Raw genomic sequence first — 22901 nt, 5'->3', positions numbered from 1 at the left:
CAGCAAGCCCATCCCTTACCTTCCCTAACCTAATTTCTCACTCTCACCCCTGCTTGCTGTTCAAGTGTGGGCAAGCATGATGTTCCAGATTCTGCTGCCATCCACCAGTTTTACCTGGTAAGACTGAGCTGCTGAAATAACTCAACAAGATATGTCAAAAATACTGTACTGCCTGCATTAAAGATAAAATTTATTTTGCATTTCCTTAGTTTCCAAAAAACAAACTAACGAACACCAACTCTGCTAAAACAGAAGAAAACTTAAGTTATAAATATTAGCATCCAGTTGACCAAATGATAAAAAACTAATTATGAACCAGATAATAAATTTGAGAACTAGTGATAGGATGAAAAAGACTTGATTGTTGCTTAACATGTCCACTGAGGGGACAGTGTCCACTTGGACAGTTTTATGATTGTTATGCTCGTTGGCATAACTGAACTTGAACTTGGTCAGTTCAATTCAGAGAGAAATTCTAAATCAAAAGTAAGCATCAGCTACAAGGAGGTTTCTCAAATATTTCTTCAAAAATACAAAGTAAGCCAGGCATGGTGGCTCACGCCTATAATCCCAGCACTTTGGGAGGCTGGGGTGGGTGGATCACCTGAGGTCAGGAGTTTGAGACCAGCCTGGCCAACATGGTGAAACCCCATCTCTACTAAAAATACAAAATTAATTGGGTATGGTGGCACATGCCTGTAATACCAGCTACTCAGGAGGCTGAGGCAGGAGAATTGCTTGAACCCGGGAGGCGGAGATTGCGCCACGGCATCCCAGCCTGGGCAACAAGAGCAAAACCCCATCTCAAAAAATTTTAAAAAAAATATATATAAATAAACACATATACACACACACATATACACATATATATAAAAAATAAGTTGTGCTGATTGTTAAAGGGTATTAGAAAAGAAAAAAACACAAAGTAAAAGGGAAAATGTTTTGAGGAAGGTCAAGTCTAGCAAACAAAAAACAGGCTACACGAGAGACTGTCAATTAAAATTGGCCAACTTTTGGCTTTGATAACTTTCTTACACTTTTTATCTTATTTGAAGAATAAAATTCAGTGACAAATTCCACTTGCCTACCTTTTTTCTCAGAGGATAGTGGTAGCTTTCAACTATTCAGGTTTCTAAAATGCAAAGTAAAAATTCTGGAAAGAACCACAGAATCTCATCTAATAGTATTAATGCAAATCCACACTAAAAAAGTATAAAAACAGGCCACGCATGGTGGAGTGTGCCTGTAGTCCCAGCTACTCGGGAGGGTAAGGTGGGAGGATCGCTTGAGTCTGGGAGGTTGAGGCTGCAGTGAGCTATGATGGCGCCACTGTACTCTAGTCTGGGAGACAGAGTGAGACCCTGTCTCAAAACAAAAAACCACACACACAAAAACCCAAGCACACACACACATACACACATACATATGTAAACATCATAGAACAAGCAATCAAACAAAAAAAAAGGCAAGTGTTCAGGTAATAATAAGGATTTGCACAACTTGGCCACGGAAATTCAGCATGACACACAGCTACTGCTGCACAGCATTGTTACCAGGCTCTTGGGTTCTTAGAATGCAGCCTATGTTGCCCCAATTGTTAAGAAGCTGGGAGTGTATTTTCTCACTTTAGTAAATCCATCTGCTGAACAAGTAGGTATAAGGAGCTGCTGGGTTAAATATCTTAAGAGAGAAGAGAAAGGAAGGCCTTGAACTACAATTTGTTGTGCACCTAACATGAGCCAGAGGCTTGAGTATGTTACAGCACTTAATCCTTCTAACAGATTTTGTGAGTAAACATTACCCCCACTAAAGATGAAGAAATTGAGGTTCTTGACCACTCCAGGGAGTATCCTTTATCAGCCCTGGCCAGAAAAGTTAGGCAGAGCTATCAGGGCTCAGAAGCACCACAGAAGATGTCGCCCTTCTTTAAACCACTACTGAAGTAAAAATAAAAGCACACAGGTTTCACATCCAGCCAACGACATGTAAAGAAAGGCTAAATTTATTTAATCAATCAGTAAGCTTATGTGGTGAAAGCTTAATAATGCTTCTGGGGGGAACTGGTAGCTCAGACATTCTGCTGTAATAAACAGATTTGTACATATCCGCTCTTTTTCTCCATGTCTTATCTAATGGAAACTCTCCACTCTGGAGAGAAGATTATGGGCCTTTTACCAAGGTGCACTCTCAAGAGAGGGAAAAGCATATTAAGTGGAATGATCATGGAATGGGATATTACACTTACATATATTTTGTTTTATCTGGTTAAAAGAGAAGTTTCAGCCCTTCTTAAAGAAAAGCTTTCTAAATTATACCAGAAGTATGTCTATTTTAGTGTTCAGAGTACTAACATATGCTGAAAACTGCTTTGATACCCAAGTATTATCACGATGAAACTACAGTACCAAATATTCACTAAATGCCTAACATGTATCAGGAGATATATACAGTTCATACAGCTATGCTAACTACGAATATCCCATTAAAATCACATTTACACAAACCCCTCAACAGTCTTTGTACAGAACATTTATGTCCTTCTAAGCGGAGTTAAATGTGTTAAGATCTCTGAGCATCCCTGAAGGACATTTGCTTTTGATTTGTCTTCCCCCCTTGGATGTAGACAACTGAAATGCTTTTAAGTTTTTCTTTTCCATAGAAGTATTTCAAGGGAAACAAAACGTTCACACAGTCCAGGGCAGGGTGACCCACAGAGTTTTATCCTACAAATAAATATATAATTTATTTCCATGTGAACTGTCCTGATACCTTCCTTCCTGCAGAAGAATATGTCAAGAGGGACAGGGACCTTGTGATTACGAGATTAATTTTAAGATGGGACTGACTGAACCTTTGAGTGGTCACCTCCACCCTTGAGAAGCAACACGTGCCAGAACAAGCTACAGGGTGTCCTCAGAAACTTGATATGACCATGATGGAAGTTCACAGGACCCTTCCTCTTGCTGGGCACCGAGGGTAAAGAAATGACTGTCCCCTGCTTTCAGAGACACTGTGCTACCTCTGCTCCTTCTCTCATTTAATACTGGCCACCTGTTCCAGATACCCAAGTGCAGTTGTGTGCCAACGGCTGGCTTAGCCTAGGCATCTGAGAGTAGTATGCTAAATTCAGAGCCTTCGTGGTCTCATTTGTCATGGAGCAGGTCACATTTCTGTGCAGCTAATATTTTCTTCAAGCATAATAGGTACATATAAGCCTCTGTTCCTGAAGCCTATCCTGATGTCCAGGGGCATCCTCAGGTCCTATGTCTCCTACACTTGGCAACAGAAAAAAATCATGCCTATGGCCGCAGGAAAAAAGCCTGCAATGCAACAACTAGATGATGTTCCAAGGATTTCCCTTCTTCATCTTACCCCTTCTTTTTGAGGCAAAGTTTCGCTTTGTTGCCCAGGTTGGAGTGCAGCAGCGCAATCTCGGCTCACTGCAGCCTCCGCCTCATGAGTTCAAGTGAACTCCATCTCCTGGGCAGCTGGGATTACAGGTAAGTGCCACCACACCTGGTTAATTTTTGTTTTTGTTTTTAAATAGAGATGGCGTTTTGCCATGTTGGCCAAGCTGGTCTTGAACTCTTGTCCTAAAGTGACCCACTCACCTTGGCCTCCCAAAGTACTGGCCCATCTTCACCATTCTAATGACAGTTGAAATCAGAACACATCCCTACTCTTCAAAGAATAAATGAAGTCAGTCATGAAAACTTGCCTCTGCCAGGGTCTTAAGTATGTCCTTAAATGTAACACATGCTCCACAACTCTCTTTAGAATTAAAAGTCTACAGTCTGTAAAATACAGAGCAAAGTGAAAATTAATTTCCTATTTCCCCAAAGCAATTTTAAAAGGAAAATACCAGTTTTAGAGACAGGCTTTATTCCAAATGAGGCACATTTCAATCCTCTGTTTCAAGTATCATTTCTTCACAGCTTTGCAGCCCAGCACTTTCTGGAACAAGCTTTGCAAATTGCAAAGCTCAATGCCCTTTTTCCTACATTGAGCTCTCCCAGAGGCGTGCTCTGGCTCAGTTTCCCAAGTTTGTTTTGGAAGATGAGCACCACTCAATCCAAATTTTCAACGTGGGAGCAACTGATAAAGAGTTCTGGGAAGTTAAAAGCTGGAGCCACGGTGATGTTTCCGTGATACATGTTTTGTACTTGATGGCAACCTACTCTTCTGCTCAGCAACTGAGCTGTGGTTAGAAGGGCTTGGGACAAAGGATTTTCAAACCTCAAAAACATGAGAATCTGCATACAGGGAAGTGGCAGCTCACAAAGCTATACCAGATATAGTAATAAATTAAAAAGGTCTTTACCCTAACCTTTCTCAAAACAAATTAAAATAATATAAGTAATAAATTAAAAAGGCCTTTATCCTAACCTTTCTCAAAATAAGTTGGTATTAGCATCACTCTCATCTCCCTACTTGCCAAAATATAATTACTTGTAAAAGATCAAGTAAATTTATTTACTAGTAAAAAGTATAAGAAGTTATAGGCTTTATCAGTGCTACAAAGCAACTGTCTACGACTACACATAATTTAATATGCTACCTTCATTCTGTGAAGTTTACTTTATTTGACCAATATAACAATTCTGAGTGTCCTCTTATAAAACTAAGATAAAGGAAACTCTACAAAAAGACTGAGTCGCATTATAAATACAGATAACTAACAAATACTCATAAAATGACTATAGGCCAAAGGAAATAGAGTGAGTTGCTCTATATACCTCAATATCAGCTAAAAGTAACTTGAAACTTCAAAGGATGTAGTCCTCAGAGTCTGTGTTGTAAGGCCCTCTGAGTGTTTCAGCAAAAAAAAAAAAAAAAAAAAAAAAAAAACAACTTTGGGGTGGAGCCCAGATCTGCCTCAAGCAGGCAAAACTGGAGAGCTGGGCTCATCTAGAAGAGTGTGCACACACACGGAGGTGTGCGCCCCATGTGTGAGTGTGGCCAGCCTTCAGACCAGGGGGTGAGCAGAAGGAGGGAGAAGGGTAAGCTGTGTGGTCATCAACTGTGCTGTTGAGGAGCACAGCACAGACCAGCCTTGTGGAATCAAGCCTTCAGAGAAACGAAACTCCAGAAATCCACGCTACAGAGAATCATGCCACGGCAGAGGCCCCACCCAATCTGTGCCCCTCAGGGGAGGAGCCAAAAATCAGAGCACAGGGCCATGTCAGACGAAACTGGCACAGTTGAGGGAGAGCCTCGAGCAGGTTATAAACAAGATGGAACGGAGGCACCTGGGTGTGGGTGCCCTGGGAAGCAGAAGCAGAGGTTCCCTGATCCCTCAGCTTAGTGTCGGCTCTGGAGACCCCATGAGGGAATTCCTGGGCACTACCCAATCCCAGCAGGTGCCAACAGACCTTGGGAAGCAGTGATAGCGGAAGGGAAACAAGAAAAAGAACTTTGATCTTAAGCACTAAACTCTCACAAGTCGACTGATTGCCTTCCGTGCTTCTCAGGACCTGGGTTGCATTACTCTTTTTAATTCCTGCACACACATCTCAGGGCAGTTCTGGCCCCTGATTAATGTAACACAGGCCCACAGGTATGTGCTTGGGAGAGATCACAGCTCACTACTAGAGTCTCAGATTCTGGAACAGATCCACTGGGGCAAATAAATCTAACTCCACTCTCTCTGGCACATTTTTGTAAGTGTTCTCACATTTTTATAATTTTTTTCAAAAGTACAGTTTCGCCAACAAATGAAATGGTAATGACTTTTATGTGATTTACCAAAACCCAAATGTTTTTTTAACTCATTATTTGCAACTTTCTGCAAAGACATAATAAATGTAGTATGATAATCCCCAATATTTCAAAAATAGTTACTTAAATTACAGATTTAGTGTAGCAAAAACTAAAACAAGCAAACTTAAAAGAAATCACTCTCAATTTACTCAATTTATTTTCTGGCATTATAAGAATGTTTACTCAATATATTTTCCCTCTCTGGCACATACAACAATAAAAGAGTAGTAATCATTATTGATACGTACCATTTAACAACCACTACCCAAGTGCTTTGCATGTGTTATTTACTGATCATCACAGCATTCCCATGAGGTAGGTACGGCTAATACTACCTTTTACAATGAAATAATTCGGACACAGAGGTGTCAAGTAACTTGTCTGGGATCACACAGCTAGTAGTGGAACACTTTCCTAGATTGTCATTATGGTGGTTTCAACTCTAACAATACAGACTCGGGAAACTCCCTCTACCCAGGGGATGTCCATAGTACACTGTAAACCTTCAGAACCTTTTACAAACATTATTAAATCTGAGTCCAAATTCAATGTGAGGTAATACTAAGCCATTCTGTTAAAGTGTCAAAAAATTAAGAGATTTCCACAAAATTCTACAGAACTAAGATTAGAACTCAGCCCCAATTTAGTCCTCTCCTCTGAATCAAGGTGCCCCATAATAAGTAAAATCAGTACCAGAAAACCAAAGATTAGCACAAACAAGTATCCCCAAGGCCTGCTTTTCTTCTGTTGCCCAGGCTGGAGTGCAGTGGCAAGATCTCAGCTCACTGCAACTTCCACCTCCTGGGTTCAAGCGATTCTTGTGCCTCAGCCTCCTGAGTAGCTGGGACTACAGGCACACATGACCACATCTGGCTAATTTTTGGCATTTTTAGTAGACACATGATATTATGATGTTGGCCAGGCTGGTCTCAAACTCCTGGCCTCAAGTGACTGGCTTGTCTCAACCTCCCAAAGTGCTGAGATTACAGGTGTGATCCACCGTGCCCAGCCAATGCCTGCTTTAAAAAAAATATTTATAAATAACTCCAAAATACAATGACCATAAATGAGAAATGTATCTTAGAATAGTACCCAGGGCTATGCTACAAAAAGTCTCTAAGACTATCCAAGTAAACCCAGACAACACAGAGTAATAAAATTCAGTCAAAATGGTTGCCCCCAAAACTATCCCATGCTCACTATACATAGAATATGCTAGTGGGATGACAGTAATAGTTTAACATTGAAAAATAATGTTCTATAACAGCACAGAATAGTGTTGAGAATGAGGAAAAGAGTGAAAGAGTGTTTTTTCTAATATGCAAAGTGACACAAAAGCTACATCAATTATTTCTCACATACAGTCCATGCGTCCCAATCAGAAAATCTGAAATCTGAAACATTGAAAGTTTCAATATTGAAAACTTTTTGAGAGCTGACATGATGCCACAAGTGAAAATTCCACACCTTACCTCATGTAATGGGTCCCAGTCAAAATTTTGCTTCATGCACAAATATTAAAAATATTGCATACAATTATGCTCAGGCTATGTGTATCAGGTGTATATGAAACATATAAATTTTGTGTGCAGACTTGCATCTGTGTCCCATCCTCAAGATACCTCATTATATATGTGCCAATATTCCAAAAAACAAAACAAAACAAAAAAACAACAAATCAAAATCCCAAACACTTCTGGTGCCAAGCGTTTTGAATATGGGGTACTCAACCTGTGGTGGTTAAAAGCATGGCCTCTGAAGCCAGATATCCTTTATTCAAATCTTATCACTGTCTATTACTTCAGTTCTTTCCTCATTTGCAAAATGGGATAATAATTATACAATCCTTACAAGGCAGAGTACATAAAAATAAACGGAGATCAATAAGGAAATGGAAGACTTGAACAATGCTATAAACCTACTAGACCTAACAGCAAATCTACAGAACACTCCACCCAACAGCGGCAGAATACACATTCTTCTCAAACAGATGGAACATTCTCCAGGATAAACCATATGCTAGGTGATAAAACGAGCCTCAGTACATTTACAAAGTTTGAAATCATGCAAAGTATGTTCCCCAACTATAATGGAACGAAACTAGAAATCAGTAACAAATTAATGGAATGAATTTTCCCGACCATAATGAAATGAAACCAGAAATTAGTAAGAAATTTGAGAAGTCACAAATTTGTGAAAACTGAACACCACACTTCTAAATAACCAGTGGGTCAAAGACGAAATCACAAGGGAAATTAGAAAACATGCTGAGATGAATGAAAAAGAAAACACAACATACGAAAACTTACGGGAAACAACTAAAGCAATGCTTATAGGAAAATGTAGTTATAAAAGCCTGTATTTAAAAAGCTCTCAAGTCAATAATCCAGCCTTATACTTTGCTGTAACACCGGAAAAAGGTCAAACTAAACCTAAAGAAAGCAGAAAAGGGGAAATAATAATGTTTAGAACAGTAATTTAATGAAATAGAGGACAGAATAGAGGGAAATCAATGAAACCAAAAGTTGGTTCTTTGAAAAGATCAATAAAATTTACAAATGTTTTAGCTAGATTATTATAGTTAGGAATGAAAGAAAGGGAATTACTACTGACTTTATAGAATAAAAAGGATTACAAAAGGATATTATGAGTTATTGTATGCCAACCAATCACTTGATGAAATCGCCAAAATTCCTAGAAAGATACAAACTATTGAAACTGACTCAAGAAGAAACAAAATCTGGGGCCAGGCGTGGTGGCTCGCACCTGTAATCCCAGCACTTTGGGAGGCCGAGGAGGGAGGATCACCTGAGGTCGGGAATTCAAGACCAGACTGGCTGACATGGTGAAACCCCATCTCTACTAAATATACAAAAATTAGCCAGGCGTAGTGGTGCACGCCTGTAGTCCCAGCCACCTGGGAGGCTGAGGCAGGAGAATCGCTTGAACCCGAGAGGTACAGGTTGCAGTGAGCCAAGATCACGCCACTGCACTCCGACCTGGGCGACAGAACGAGACTCTATCTCAAAAAAACAAGTGAACAACAACAAAAGAATAAAGGACAAAAACAACCCAACTATAGATGCAAAAAAAAAAAAAAATCATCTGACACAATCCAATACTTTTTCATGATAAAAACACTAAAAAAACTAGGAAAAGAAAGAAACTTTCTCAAACTGGTAAGGAACATTTATTTTAAAAACCCACAACTAATATCATATTTAATGGGGAAAGACTGGATGCCTTCTCCTTAAGATCACAAACAAGAAAAGAATGTTCATTCTCTTTACTTCTATTCGACATTGTGTTGCAGGTTGTAGCCAGGGCAAGTAGGCGAGAAAATGAATACAGACATGATATAGAATAACCTAAGGAATCCACTAAGTAACTACTAGAATGAATAAATGAGGTCAGTAAGGTTGGAGGGAACAAAATCAATATATAAATTTTAACTGTGTATCAATACACTAGCCATGAACAATTAAAAAATTAAATTGGAAAACTACTTATAGTAATATCAAAAATAATAAAATACTTAGAAATAAATTTACCCAATATAAATAAATTTAACTTGTACTCTGAAAACTGTGAGACGTTGAAAGAAATTGAAGACTTAACAAATGGGAAAACATCCCAAGTTCATGGATCAAGTTAGTATTGTTATAATGGCAATACCCCCAAACTGGAACTTTTAACAACAGTTTAGCAATTCCTCGACTTAAACATGGATTTACCATATGACCCAGCAATTCCATTCCTAAGTGTCTACGAAGAAAAACAAAAACATAGGCCCACACCAAATGTTGTACAACAATGTCAACAGCACCTTTGTTCATAATAACCAAAAAGTTGAAACAACTTAAATGTCCATCAGCTGATGAAGGGATAACTAAAATGTGGTATCATATTTCTACAATGAACTATTATTTAACAATAAAAAAGAATCTGAAGCCCACTGAAGTACACGCTTTACATGGTATAACGTATGATGTATGAATTATACCGTAAGATGTAAAAAAAAACAAATGAAAAGTGAATACAGATATGTATTCATGTAATACAGATATGACACCCAGAGCACCATAGCTTCAGCAATGATTATTTATTTGTAAAACACACTGCCACACAGGTTATTGTAGAAGACAATAACTATGCCTTTTATAGCTGTGTTTATTTCAATCATGTCTCAAAATGGAAATTTTCCGAATCAGGAGTGCTTGGGCCTACTATCAAGAGATGTCTCATGGAGGATCACAGCGGTCAGTGGTTAGGGCCAAAACGCCACTAGGAGGGTCCTCTTCATCAGTGTGCCCACTGCCCCTGCCAACTTGGAGCTGGCCCATGGGGAGTTCCAATGAGCAGGGGCTCAGTAGGAAAAAGTGAAGGAATCCCCAAGAGGGGAACAGGCAATACCTCTAAGATCAGATTCTGAGAAGGGCAAATATGTAAAGAACAAAGGACTTTTTGGGCGTGTGGGGTGTAGAACGAGCAGACCTAAACGCAAAGCAAAAATAAATGATACCAAGAGGCCAACACGGTGGTAAAAAAAATAAAAAGCTAAAATGCAAAATATTGTATTGTAAAATAGTGACACTATTTAATTCCTTTATACCCGAAAACACTCCTAAGAGAGGAGGGGCAAAGAGAATAACCCATCAGGACTGAAATTTATGAGAAAACAAAAAAGCAAAACACTTTGTAAATTCTTAATATATTCCTACTTTTCATGAAGTCATACTCTACCTCACTTCTAAGAGTTTAGACTGAGATAGACACAGGCTTTAAATTATTGCAGCATTACTTAGAAATGCAAATAATAATAAATAACATCGAGTGCTTAGTTTGTGCCAGGAACTGTACGCTTAACTAATTATCACCTAATCCTCATCCTTATCCAATGAAGTAGATATGATAAAAAATCTCGTTTTTGGGGGGTCAAAATAGCATGAAAGAAAATAATCAAACAAAAAAATCTTTTTTTAAAGATGAGAAACTGGAGTACAAAGAGGTTAAGTAACTTGCTTGAGGATAGAAAATTTACAAGTAGCAGCTGAGACCTGAATTCAGGTGCCTAGTTTCCAAATCAAGAAACTTAACTGCTGTATCAGTATGTCCCATGTGTATGTATAATAAACTGGCCCATCTCATTTTAGTGTTTATATAACCAAATATAACTAGCATATCCATTTTATAGTAATTATATAAAGTTTTCTTTTGAAATAAACATGTAACAAATGTGACTCAACTTTTTTAAAAGAAAGCAGAATAAGGACTAGACAGGAATATGGAAGAGTATCCCTCAAAACACGTATGATCAGCCTATAAACTATTTTCCATAGGTTCACCCCAATTTTAATATGTCCACCACTCTACTGTCTCCCACCTGAGTGAGCATCTTTCTCTCTCAGGAAGTAATGTCCTGACGTTCATCAGACTTTCTTTTTCTTAATTTTATCCTATCTTATCCTGAAGCTCCAGGACCAGGCCACTTCACTATTTATTAAAAGGTCCCAGACTTTTTGATTTTTGCAGTGAAAACGTCTATGAGGAATCTGGTAGGCATATGCAAATATTTTTTAAATGGCAGGGTTACATGGATGCTACTCTTGGAGGGCTCTTCTTTTACATGTGATAATCTGCACCCAAACAAACTCCAGCTGGCAGAGGGGAAATGACTGTGTTTTATCCTGAAGAACTCTGAAGGGCCACAGACCTTGCCAAGGTACTTCCGTTTCCCATGATCCGACACCTCTAATACCCCAGAGATAGTGTGCATCTCTGGTTTTTCCATACAACGGACACAGTTCCAGAACTCTCTGTATCTTTAGGCAAGTCTTCTGAAGGCTCAGAGGCCACTGTCCTGCCTGCCAACCTCCAGGTACCAGCCAACCCCCCAAGCAAAGGGCACCCTCACCCACCTGTGCATGTTCCCATTGGTGGTAAATGATTGGCCACACACAGTGCACTTGTAAGGCCTCTCGCCAGAGTGCACCAGCATGTGGCGATCGAGGGAGCTGGCCGAGCTCAGTGACTTCCCGCAGATGCTGCATGAGTGGTCGGCTCCTCCAGTGTCTGTGTTGTGCTGCAGAAAGCAATGATCACAGCGGTCACTTACAAAGTGCATCAAAAGCTCAGCTCTTAGGAAATGCAGATCCAGAGCTTTATTAAAAAACCAATGAACTTTCTTGGCTATGTGTTTCTCTTTCATTTTAAATATCTTCTTGAAGGGGTACAATGTATCAGGAAAACAGGCAAACAAATATTTTGTATGATCTTCCTCCATTCCCACATTGTTTTGAAAACTATTTCTACTGAAAGGCTCAGAAGAGCCTTCCCAGGTCTTTCTTTGAATCACATACAGATTCACTGACCACATATATTAACTCCTATGAGCCGAAGGACTCTCAACAGCGAAGGAAATATGTCCTCCCATTAAAAGAGTTGATGTCCCATCTTCAAATCTGATGACTCAGGCCTGCCGTCAGAGAAAGAGAACTGAAACCTGCACAGGGCGGTTTCGGCCTCTGAAAGACGGTAAAAAGGAACATTTCTATTCAAACCCCAGTCACTTTAGTGACCTGATGTTATTCAGTACTATGTCATGATTATACTAGGTCATCAATCCTTCACTGTTCTACACTCATCAACATTTTGTCATGAATTGGCCATAGCAGAAGAAGGAGGATAAATCTTATAATAAAGGAGAAAAGAAAAAAAAGACCCCAAGCTGAGTAGATTTCCTTCTGTGTGATGTACATTTACACTAAGGAACAGGGTTGCAGCTATGATCTCATTATGCTGTAAGGGATTTGGTTCATACCGACAAGCAACATACAACGAAAGGTCCTTTAACTTGACGTTTGTTCAAATTTAAAAGGGGATTTTAGGCCGGGCGCTGTGGCTCACGCCTGTAATCCCAGCACTTTGGGAGGCCAAGGCAGGCAGATCACGAGGTCAGGAGTTTCAGACCAGCCTGGCCAATGTGGCGAAACGACATCTCTAGTAAAAATTTTAAAAAATTGGCTGGGCGTGGTGGCGGGTGCCTGTAATCCCAGCTACTTGGGAAGCTAAGGCAGGAAAATCATTTGAACCCAGGAGGCAGAGGTTGCAGTAAGCCGAGATCATGCCATTGCACTCCAGCCTCGGTGACAGAGCAAGACTCTGTCTCACCAAAAAAAAAAAAAAAAAAAGGGGGATTCTATTTTATTTTATTTTATGTATTTATTTATTATGAGACAGAGTCGTGGTCTGTCACCCAGGCTGGAGTGCAGTGGCGCAATCTTGGGTCACTGCAACCTCTGCTCCCGGGTTTTCAAGTGATTCTCCTGCCTCAGCCTCCCAAGTAACTGGGATTACGGGTGTGTGCCACCATGCCCAGCTAATTTTTGCATTTTTGGTAGAGACAGGTTGGTCAGGTTTGTCTGGACCATGTTGGCCAGGCTGGTCTCAAACGCCTGACCTCAAGTGATCCGCCCATCTGGGCCTCCCAAAATGTTGTGATTACAAGCGTGGGCCACTGCACCTAACCAAAAGGGAATTCTGCATTGACCTAGGACTTTGTCACAGGAATATGCACATATAAAAGTCATTTCATAACCACCTCCCAAAATTATTTAAAATACTAAATTTAAATTAGGCACAGCTACAACTCATCCATTAAAATCCAATTACCTTGCCCTCTGTTTAGGAAGAATAATTTAAATCAAAAATAGGCTGGTCCGAAGGTAGTGAGTTACCTCAACTGACTGCCCACAGTGAGTGTTTAACTCCTTGTTCTACTCTTTCCCCTCTTCTCACTACTGCACTTGACTTAAAAAAAAAAAAAAAGAACAGCGGGAGTCTACCTGGCGAATGTGCATGGTCAGCTGGTGCTGGGTAGTGCAAATCTTCTCACACAGGGGGCAGTTATAGGAAGACTTCTCCTCTTTCGTTTCCTAAAAAGAAAGATTAAAAGGGAAGATAAATTTCAAATCAGTCAATGAGTGCCTTTTCTTTCTGTAATAAGCACTTGTGTCTATGTAGCTGAGAGCATGGGCTCCAGAACCTGCCCAGGTATGAGCTTGTGCAAGTCACTGCTCTGTCTGCCTCAGTTTCCTCATTTGAAAGATGGGAAAAACAGTACCACACCATGCTGTGATGCAGGTTAAAGTAACACACACCAAACACTAGAACAGTGCTGGGATCATAGTAAGTACTCAATAAATACTAGCATTCTAATTACACAGACACCACTTCATCATCCGTGATGGTAAAAAATTAAGCACTGACTCACGGAAGAGCTAGAAAAGAATAACATTTCTCCCCAAGCCCAACCTGGGCTATCTTCCAACAGGTTTCTAGGTCTCCAAGAACACATGAGAGATAATAAGGTTCTCAACAGAAGAGCCCACCTTACCGAGAGGGAAGCCCTCAGTGCCTAGCTGTGCACCCAGTGGGCATGCTGTGATTCCTCTGCCCACTGCTAGCACCTGCTTAATGCTGCCCATAAATAATCAACAAAAACATCACACAGAAAATTGCTGTCCTCATCACGACAACTTTGATAGGAATGCCAACCCAAATTGAAGACTTCCACAGAAGGTGACAAAAGAACCAGTTCACTACTTGCTGAGGGCGCTCCTTTTATGTTCCCTCAGAATGCAAAGGTCAAGCAGTATGTTTTGCCTTTTTAAGAAAAAGCCAATGTCGTTCACTAACCCTATGCTACAGATCCTCTTTCCAAATAATTCATGCAGAGTTCTAGGCTGTGTGCATCATTGCCTCCTCACCCTCACAGTCCCTAAGCACCACGGGTTCCTGTCTACATACCCAAAACTAACTGGACCTAGGCTTGGATGCCTCTCCCAGTAATTTGGAGTTGCGGTGCTCAAGAGATTTCTCAAGATCAGCAGAATCACCTGGGGGGCTTTTTCTATGCATTTAACCAGATTCTGGACATGCCACATCAGAGTCATTGGCAGACTGGGGTTGGGGGGAGTAGAAATCTGTTTGTCTCACAAGCTCCCCAGATCATGGTGACATGTGCCCAGGTTTGAGGATGGCTAAGTTACTAAGTTGGGTGATTATGAGCACTTGAATCGAAAGTTCATGGAGAGGTAGAGCTGAACCCAAGGAGGCTTGCACCTGGGCAAGCTCCAGTCAGGAGAAAGCAGTGTGGAAGATGTCAGCGCTAACCCAATGGGATGGAGGGCACTGTCCCTAGGGCTGGATGCTCTGTCTAGGCTCTGGGTCATTTCCTATCCTCGGGCATCTTTCAATAGACCTCTTTTTACTTGTATTAATTTGAATGAGTTTCTGCTCCTTGCAAATAACACCAATTATTGAGCACTTACCATGTGCTCAACTCTACACAGAGCCATCAGGGTTTTTTCACAACCACTAATAGACAAGCATTATTACGGATCCCATTTTCTGAACGAGGAAACTGGGGTACACAGAGGCGAGTAACCTGCCTCAAGTCAGAGAACTATTAAGTGGTAGGCATAGCATTAAAACCCAGGTCAGCTGCTCCACAGTCCATGCCCTAAACCACTATGCTATATAAAAGTCTGACCAAAAGAACGATGAACCCCAAGGCACAGAAAGGAAACACTCTGGTGGTTGCTTATGAGAGATGATGAAAATAAAAGTGACCCTGAAGACTATAAAAACAAATGGCGCCATAAACCAGACAGGTGGAATGAAGGCATGATGATGTCTAGCTCACAGCCACCTTCTCTTCTCACTCCTCTTCAAAGACAAACAAGTCTCATTCTGAGCAATAGGAACTTTTTTTTTTTTTTTTAAATGGAGTCTCACTCTGTTGCCGGGGTGGAGTGCAGTGGCATGATTGTGGCTCACTGCAACCTCCGCCTTCCGGGTTCAAGCGATTCTCCTGCCTCAACCTCCCAAGTAGCTGGGACTACACCTGTGTGCTACCATGCCCGGCTAATTTTTGTATTTTTAGTAGAGACAGGGTTTTGCCATGTTGGCCGGGCTGGTCTTGAACTCTCAACCTCAGGTGATCCACCTGCCTCAGTTTCCCCAAGTGCTGGGATTACAGGCATCAGCCACCGTGCCTGGCCAAAACTTTTTTCTAATCTATGGAATTGGGTCTGAGAATTAGGTATGCTCCACATTTTCTCACTCTCGGAAGGAATTAAGAATATGGATTCTACAAAACATGAACATCCTAGAAACAGTGGGAAAAAAAATTCCCGTTCTTACTCATTTATCATACTTCTAGTTCTTTCTGAGGTATAATGGGGGGAGGGGGTGTCACACTTTCTCAGCCCAGTTCTACAACTGTAGTCGGAGTAGAGCTGGCCAAGGACCCCCATGGGGCAGGGGTGTGGGGAGAAACGAAAGCAACAGCAACAAAATAAGATTTAACAAGGAGGGATATCTCACAGCCAGGCCAAAAGTTGGGGATGAGTTCCATCTCCGGGGTATTGTTGTCAAATTAGTAGATAGGCAATTTTACATATATACAATTTTTTAAGTCACCAATAGGATGTAAATACCTTTTTTTTTAAAGGCCTCCAAGTGACCAGCCATGGGGAGACAAATGTTTTTTAAAAATCCTCTTGCATTCACTTACAATAGACAGCGGGCACACTGTGTGGCTGGTGGGGCTGACTTGTGTTGACTCTGGGGTGACTCATGAACTGACACCCCAACCTCTGAGGCTGGCAGTGCTGTGCTGCCAGCCATCATACAGGTCCCCAAAATCCAAGTTACCTGGGAGGAGGTCTACAGACCTAGATGTAATCTTTTAAAACTAACCAGGTCAAGCATGGTGGCTCACACCTGTAATCCCAGCACTTTGGGAGGCTGAGGTGGGAGGATCGCTCGAGCCCAGGAGTTTGAGACCAGCCTGGGCAACATAGTGAAACCTTGTCTCTACAAAAAGTTTTTTTATAATTTAAAAAAATAAGCAAAGCCAGATATCACAGTAATTAAGGCAGCTTACACACATTAGCTGTATAGTTTGTGAAACTAGGAATCAACCATGCTCTGGTGAGAAATAGAGATTCTGTCTCTATTTAAAAAAAAAAAAACATTAATAATAATAAAATGAACCTCCAAGAAAAGAAAGCACTGTGATACTAGAAGAGAGGCCCTCCTGGAGAATTTTGTTTTTGTTTTTTATAAGACATGGGGGGTCTCATAATATTGCCCAGGCTGGCCTTGAACCCCTGGGCTCAAGCAATCTTCCCACCTCCGCCTCCCAAGTAGCAGGGATTAGAGACATGACACCACGCCCAGCACCCTAATGGAGAATTTTGAATCCAGTTATTGCAGTCATGCTGGTGGAAGGAGCACACCTCCTGAGTTGAAAGATAAAATTAGCAGCTAATGTGATAACGAACCATTCCATAATGAAACAATCTGGCACCCATGTCAGCATCCGGCTGTGGCTAATCTCTCCTGGAACTCCTGGAAGCTCACATCGATGGGACTTTCCCTGGGCTCCCTCTCTCAGCCCTCCCTGTCTAGTCCACAGGTAAGGAGCCTGCTTCCTTCTTCCCCATACTCTCTCCCCACTGACTTTTGTCTTTTGGATTAAGAACTATATTTACCAGGCTACCTCTAGCCAGAACCTCCATTTCAAAAGCAAACTCAGGATACCAGATCCCTGGAGAAGAAGGGAGGGGGATGAAAGGCAGCCCTGCCCCACCTGCACAATTGCCTCCTCACACCTGAAGAGACAGCCTCCAGTTAGCATGCAAACATGGGGTTGCTGTGGGCATCCTCCAGGGCCCTAACCACGGTCTCTGATCTGGAGGCTGGACTTGGGACAACTTGGAGCTATTTGAGGAAAAGCTCTTCCTATTACTTCACTTGTTCCTGGTAGAGCAGAAGGATGAGGACGACAACCTTGTCTGTCTTATTCTTCCCCAAATGCCTGGCACCTGGTACAGCAGCTAGCTGGATATAGGAACTGGGTACATATTGTCCAATGGGTTGATGGATGGAGAGATGGATAGATGGACAGTCACATGAGAGTGGAAATAAACCTTTTCTTCTCAGAGCTAGTGCTCCTTCTCGACTCAGGCCACAGTCATACAGGCTGAGTATTTTCTCAGGCACCCATAGGAAGAGAGGCACGAGGAGAAAAGGAAAAAAGAAGAGAGAAAGGAATCAATGTTCCAATGCTAAAACATCACTGACCTCTGCCAGGTCCCCATCCCACAGCAAGGTGTGGAGAAACGCATCCTCCCCCACACCGCTGGCAGGGTTTGGGGCTGGTACAACTTTTCTTGTAGGGAAAGTTGTATCAGAAGCTTTAATTAAGGCTCTACTTCTAAGAATTTATAGAAAACCATCATATTAATACTCAGAGAATTCTGTATAAGGACAGCCACAGTAGGATTATTTATAAAAAAGAAAATGAGTTCACAAAAGCCCAGCAGGTTTGCTTTCTCATCCCTCTGGTTCCTAGACAAATGCAAGACCTCCTTCTCTCCAAGGATTTAGTATAGCCTCATTAAATCAGTTAAACCAAACTTAAACACGAGGAAGTCAATTCGTATTACATGGATCCAGAGATGAAATGAGAAGTATTCACTCTCTGCCTCCTTCCTCCACCTACCCTCTGTTCAACAATATGTTGCCAAGATAGCAACACCTTTTCAAGGAAATGTCCCATTTGTACATTGAAGATTCATTTTATTTCCCAGTAGAGAAGACATTAACTTTCTTTTTTTTTTTTTGAGACGGAGTCTCGCTGTGTCTCCCAGGCTGGAATGCAGTGGCGTGATCTCGGCTCACTGCAAGCTCCGCCTCCCGGGTTCACGCCATTCTCCCGCCTCAGCCTCCCAAGTAGCTGAGACTACAGGCGCCCGCCACCACGCCCGGCTAGTTTTTTTTTGTATTTTTAGTAGAGACGGGGTTTCACCATGTTAGCCAGGATAGTCTCGATCTCCTGACCTCGTGATCCACCCACCTCGGCCTCCCAAAGTGCTGGGATTACAGTCTTGAGCCACCGCGCCCGGCCGAAGACATTAACTTTCATAACAGCATTAACCCTTCTCAATTCCACCTATTTACTTTACCGTGTTCTCCTGATCTGATGCCCAGTGAAAATTCAAGATGACTAAACAGCATCTTAAGTGCAATTATCTGAAGCCAAATTCTGTGCTTTTTCTTTTTTTTTTTGAGACGGAGTCTCGCTCTGTCGCCCAGGCTGAGTGCAGTGGCCGGATCTCAGCTCACTGCAAGCTCCGCCTCCCGGGTTCCCGCCATTCTCCTGCCTCAGCCTCCAGAGTAGCTGGGACTACAGGGGCCCGCCACCTCGCCCGGCTAGTTTTTTATATTTCTTAATAGAGACGGGGTTTCACCGTGTTAGCCAGGATGGTCTCGATCTCCTGACCTCGTGATCCGCCCGTCTCGGCCTCCCAAAGTGCTGGGATTACAGGCTTGAGCCACCGCGCCCGGCCAATTCTGTGCTTTTTCAAGGATAGAAAGCTAAACAGCAGCCCCAGCACAGGCAGTACTTATTTGCTATCTAATCTGAAGACACTTAAAAATAGCCAGCTGTGTGAATGAGGAAACAAACCACATCACAGCAGAGAAATCAGTCACATTCCCTGCCATGGCCATCACGTGAAGAAAGCTTGAGTTAAAATCCAATGGTGGGGCCAAAAATAAGGGCACTTCCACCAACATCGACACCACAGCAAAGAAAACTTTCTCCACGAAAGGAAACTAACATAAGTCATGAAAATTTTGCTCTTGAAAAATGATTAAGGCCTCTGGGTATATCCGTTTTATTCCATATTCTTCCAAGGTTTTATCATAGGAAACTGGGAAACATCTCCCAATATTCTCATGGATTGAACCCACCAGAGGTCACCACCAGGTGTGAACACTTACCTGGTTCCTTCTGCCAATCCGATTTGGTCCTGGAGGCTTCGAGGGGGACTTGATGCCCTGGGGGCTCCCGCCATTCTCTGTGACCTTCCCTACACTCATGACCGCCGACATCATGGTGTTGATGGAAGACAGGTCTGAACCTTCCAAGCCAACGGGCGAACTTGACGTCATTGGGACAGGGGTTTAAGCTTCTAAGAAGCCTCTGCCATAAAACTGAAAATTGGAAATTGCTGATGTGATCATGGGGAAGTTTAGGCTTCTGTCATTGCCAGGGGGCACTGGCCATGGCTACTCTAATTGTAACTCACGTCAAAAACATCCAACACTGTCTTTCTCCAGTTAAAGGCCACATTCACTCCCAGAATGATGGAAGCTTTCATCTAAACCAAGTCTCGGCACACCAAGGACTAAGTAACCTTGCTTCCTTTCTGAGTGTGCACTACCAACAGGACTCAAACTCATGAGAGGCAGGTTTCTTTACCTTTCCTAATCTGGGTTAGGCAGAAGTGGGAAAGGCCAAGCTAACAATTACAAAGCCCAGAAAGCTACCACCCTGCCAGCACCCTCCTAAGAACCTAGACTCATTTACTACTACATAAATGTTCTAGACCTAAAACTAGTGATGAGAAACATCGGGTTTCATTAAACTCCACTGCTGCAATACAGTGATTTTGATGGGGAGCCTGAATTTTATAAGAGATTTGAGAAGCCAACACTATCAGAGTTACAAATTTCAAATTGACATATAAAAGCCTGTTTCTTAAAAAAATATATATAAAGCAGGTAACATACCCTAGAAAATGGAAAGAACCCCCCCTCCACCACACTGCTGATTACCTCCATTTTCTGACCCAACTGATAGACTATGAAACTTCCCCCTGCTGTAGCTATCATTCACATGGAGTAGAAAATGAGTCTGTGTTGACCTCTTTTCTTCTTCTCTTGGTAGTACTCGTTGACACTGGAAGGGAAGCAAAGGTCCAAAGTGAACATCTTTTCACTTAGTGAAGAAAAAACTGTTATCATTTATTTGCTATAATCTTAGACCACTATATTCACAACACTGCAAGGAGTACAAATGAGAGGCAACGTCTGCCTTTCTTTCTTCCAAAACCACATTCTGTAGCTGTTTCTCAACCTTATCTTAACCCCTACAGTACTGCCTGTTATGCACACTCCCAACAGCCAAAAGGACTCTGCAGTAAAATTTCACTTTCTGAAGCTCATATTTATACCCATACATCATATTTTCTTTCACACTGTGCCTCAGTCCTTTGCAAGAATGCTCAGGCTCCACTTGACCCATCTCATGCCTTCACCTAAAAGTAACCAAAGACACAACAGTTCAGGCATTCACTAAAGGCTGAGTTTAGACCCTCTCAGGACAGACCTAAAAGAAACCTGGCGACATGAAAAGAATGACCAAAGGGAAAACTATGGCCCATGGCCGTGTCACAATTTACTTCTTCAAGCCATGTGTGTTCCTTGCAACTAGAACTATTATGGCTACAGGTCCAGTCAGTAGGTAGGAAGTCTACGCTTCCCTCATTTTATCTAGGAGGATATTCTTTAGCTGAAGCCCTACCATAAGGTATTAGGATATTAATATCCTATTACCTCACAATGTGTGCTAATAAATTATGTAAGTCCACAACAGCAGCTGAAGATCAAGCTCATCATCTCAGCTGTAAAGAGAATGTGTAGGAACAACACAAGAAAGAATATGATTTCTCATGGGTTCCTCCTCCAACTTTAGGGGATATGACCCAGCATGTGAGAAATGGTACCACCCAGAGCAGTTATAAACGTGCGGTACCAGGCCTAAATTCTTACCAAACGGGCAAAAGGGAATCTTAGGGAAAGTATTTGTCTTGTAAAGAGACAAGATGTGCCTTCCTTGTTAACAGACATTTTGAAAATGTGAATCAAATGGTTTTCCAACTGGTAGGTAAAAGGACTAACTGCAGAAACATACAATTTGAGACTATGGATCCAGCCTCTTTGCCCCCATCTTTCTCCATAAAGAGAGGAAAGCTACAGCCAAAAAATATCTACACTCTCATCTTTCCATGGCCTTTCCCCATGCCAGCAGACCCCTTAAATTTATGAAGAATTGTGCTTCAGGCCGGACACAGTTGCTCACAACTGTAATCTCAGCACTTCGGGAGGCCAAGGTGGGAGGATCACTCGAGCCCAGGAGTTCGAGACCAGCCTAGGCAACACAGCAAGACCCTATCTCTACAGATGATTTTTAAAAATTTATAAAAAAAAAAAAAAAGAACTGTGCTTCAAACTTCCTGTTTTTAACTGTCTTTGAAGGTTTACTTTGGGCAATTTCTCTATAGGGAAAAAACATGTAGACACAAAGTGCACATGAGTGTGTACACATACTTTTTTCTTAATGGACTACTAAAAAGAGAGTCATCAGTTCCCTAGAGTTTTTGTAATCAATCACGTAATTACGTACTTGATTCATAAATGGATACCTTCAATACTGAATTCACCTCCTTCTTTTAAATACGTGTATCTCCCTCATAATTTTAATGTACAGAAAATTATAACATAACTAACTAGAAATCTATCTTTCCTGTAATTGTTACAAACTTTCCACCAATTTATACTATGAGTTTTGAAGATGATCTTGCTTTTGTCACATTACTACATTTAGAAAAGAGGGCTACTCCCAGCTACTTCAGAGGCTGAGGCGGAAGGATTGCTTGAGCCCAGGAGTTCAAGTCCAGCCTAGGCAAAACAGCAAGACCCCATCTCAAATTGTAAGAGCAAAAACAAACAAACAAACAACAAAATCTGTGTGTGTGTGTGTATGTGTGTGTCTGTGTAGAAAAAGAAAAGAAAAATGTGGTAGAGTTTGCTCAAGTCTGGGAACAGGTTAAACACCTTTAAGACTAAATGTAAAATTGTAAGTTATTAAAAAAAATTCTAATTATATCATTGAATAAGGGAAGAAACTGGAGAGGAGGGAAATAATAAGTAAACTGACAAAAACATATTCACTAAACAGAGCCAAATTGCCAGTAAGAATTATTCTCAGTCATGTTATCAAAGATACATTCTTGCAAACTACCTAAGTGTCTTAAATACAGAAAACCTAGCAACAGTCAGTATAGTCAATCAATGTAAGGGCTGAAAATTGCAAAAGCTTATCCCACTTGAAAAGGAGAAGAGCCTTGTTGTTTCCCATTTTGTCTGGGCAGGAAAATATTTGCTAAATGTATTTCTTCCTTGGGGATAAAGTATAAAGTGTGACACTAACCACTGATGAC

The 22901-nt window shown here is 41.5% G+C and overlaps 1 protein-coding gene across 4 annotated transcripts in view; it reads right to left on the bottom strand.

The window, feature by feature from the left end:
* Positions 1 to 22901, bottom strand: part of RREB1 (ras responsive element binding protein 1) — a 147366-nt gene that overhangs the window by 51053 nt on the left and 73412 nt on the right. For all 4 annotated transcript variants that reach the window (XM_025383075.1, XM_025383074.1, XM_025383077.1 and 1 more), the window contains exons 3-6: positions 20455 to 20578; positions 19618 to 19830; positions 13605 to 13694; positions 11679 to 11842 (exon numbers count right to left, since the gene is read on the bottom strand). In XM_025383075.1, coding sequence (XP_025238860.1) covers positions 11679 to 11842; positions 13605 to 13694; positions 19618 to 19788 — 425 coding nt within the window. In that variant the 5' untranslated portion in view covers positions 19789 to 19830; positions 20455 to 20578. The remainder of the gene's footprint in view (positions 1 to 11678; positions 11843 to 13604; positions 13695 to 19617; positions 19831 to 20454; positions 20579 to 22901) is intronic.

The sequence above is a fragment of the Theropithecus gelada genome, chromosome 4, assembly GCF_003255815.1.
Source record: "Theropithecus gelada isolate Dixy chromosome 4, Tgel_1.0, whole genome shotgun sequence".
NCBI classification, from domain to species: domain Eukaryota; kingdom Metazoa; phylum Chordata; class Mammalia; order Primates; family Cercopithecidae; genus Theropithecus; species Theropithecus gelada.
This window is presented reverse-complemented; position numbering and strand designations above follow the sequence as displayed.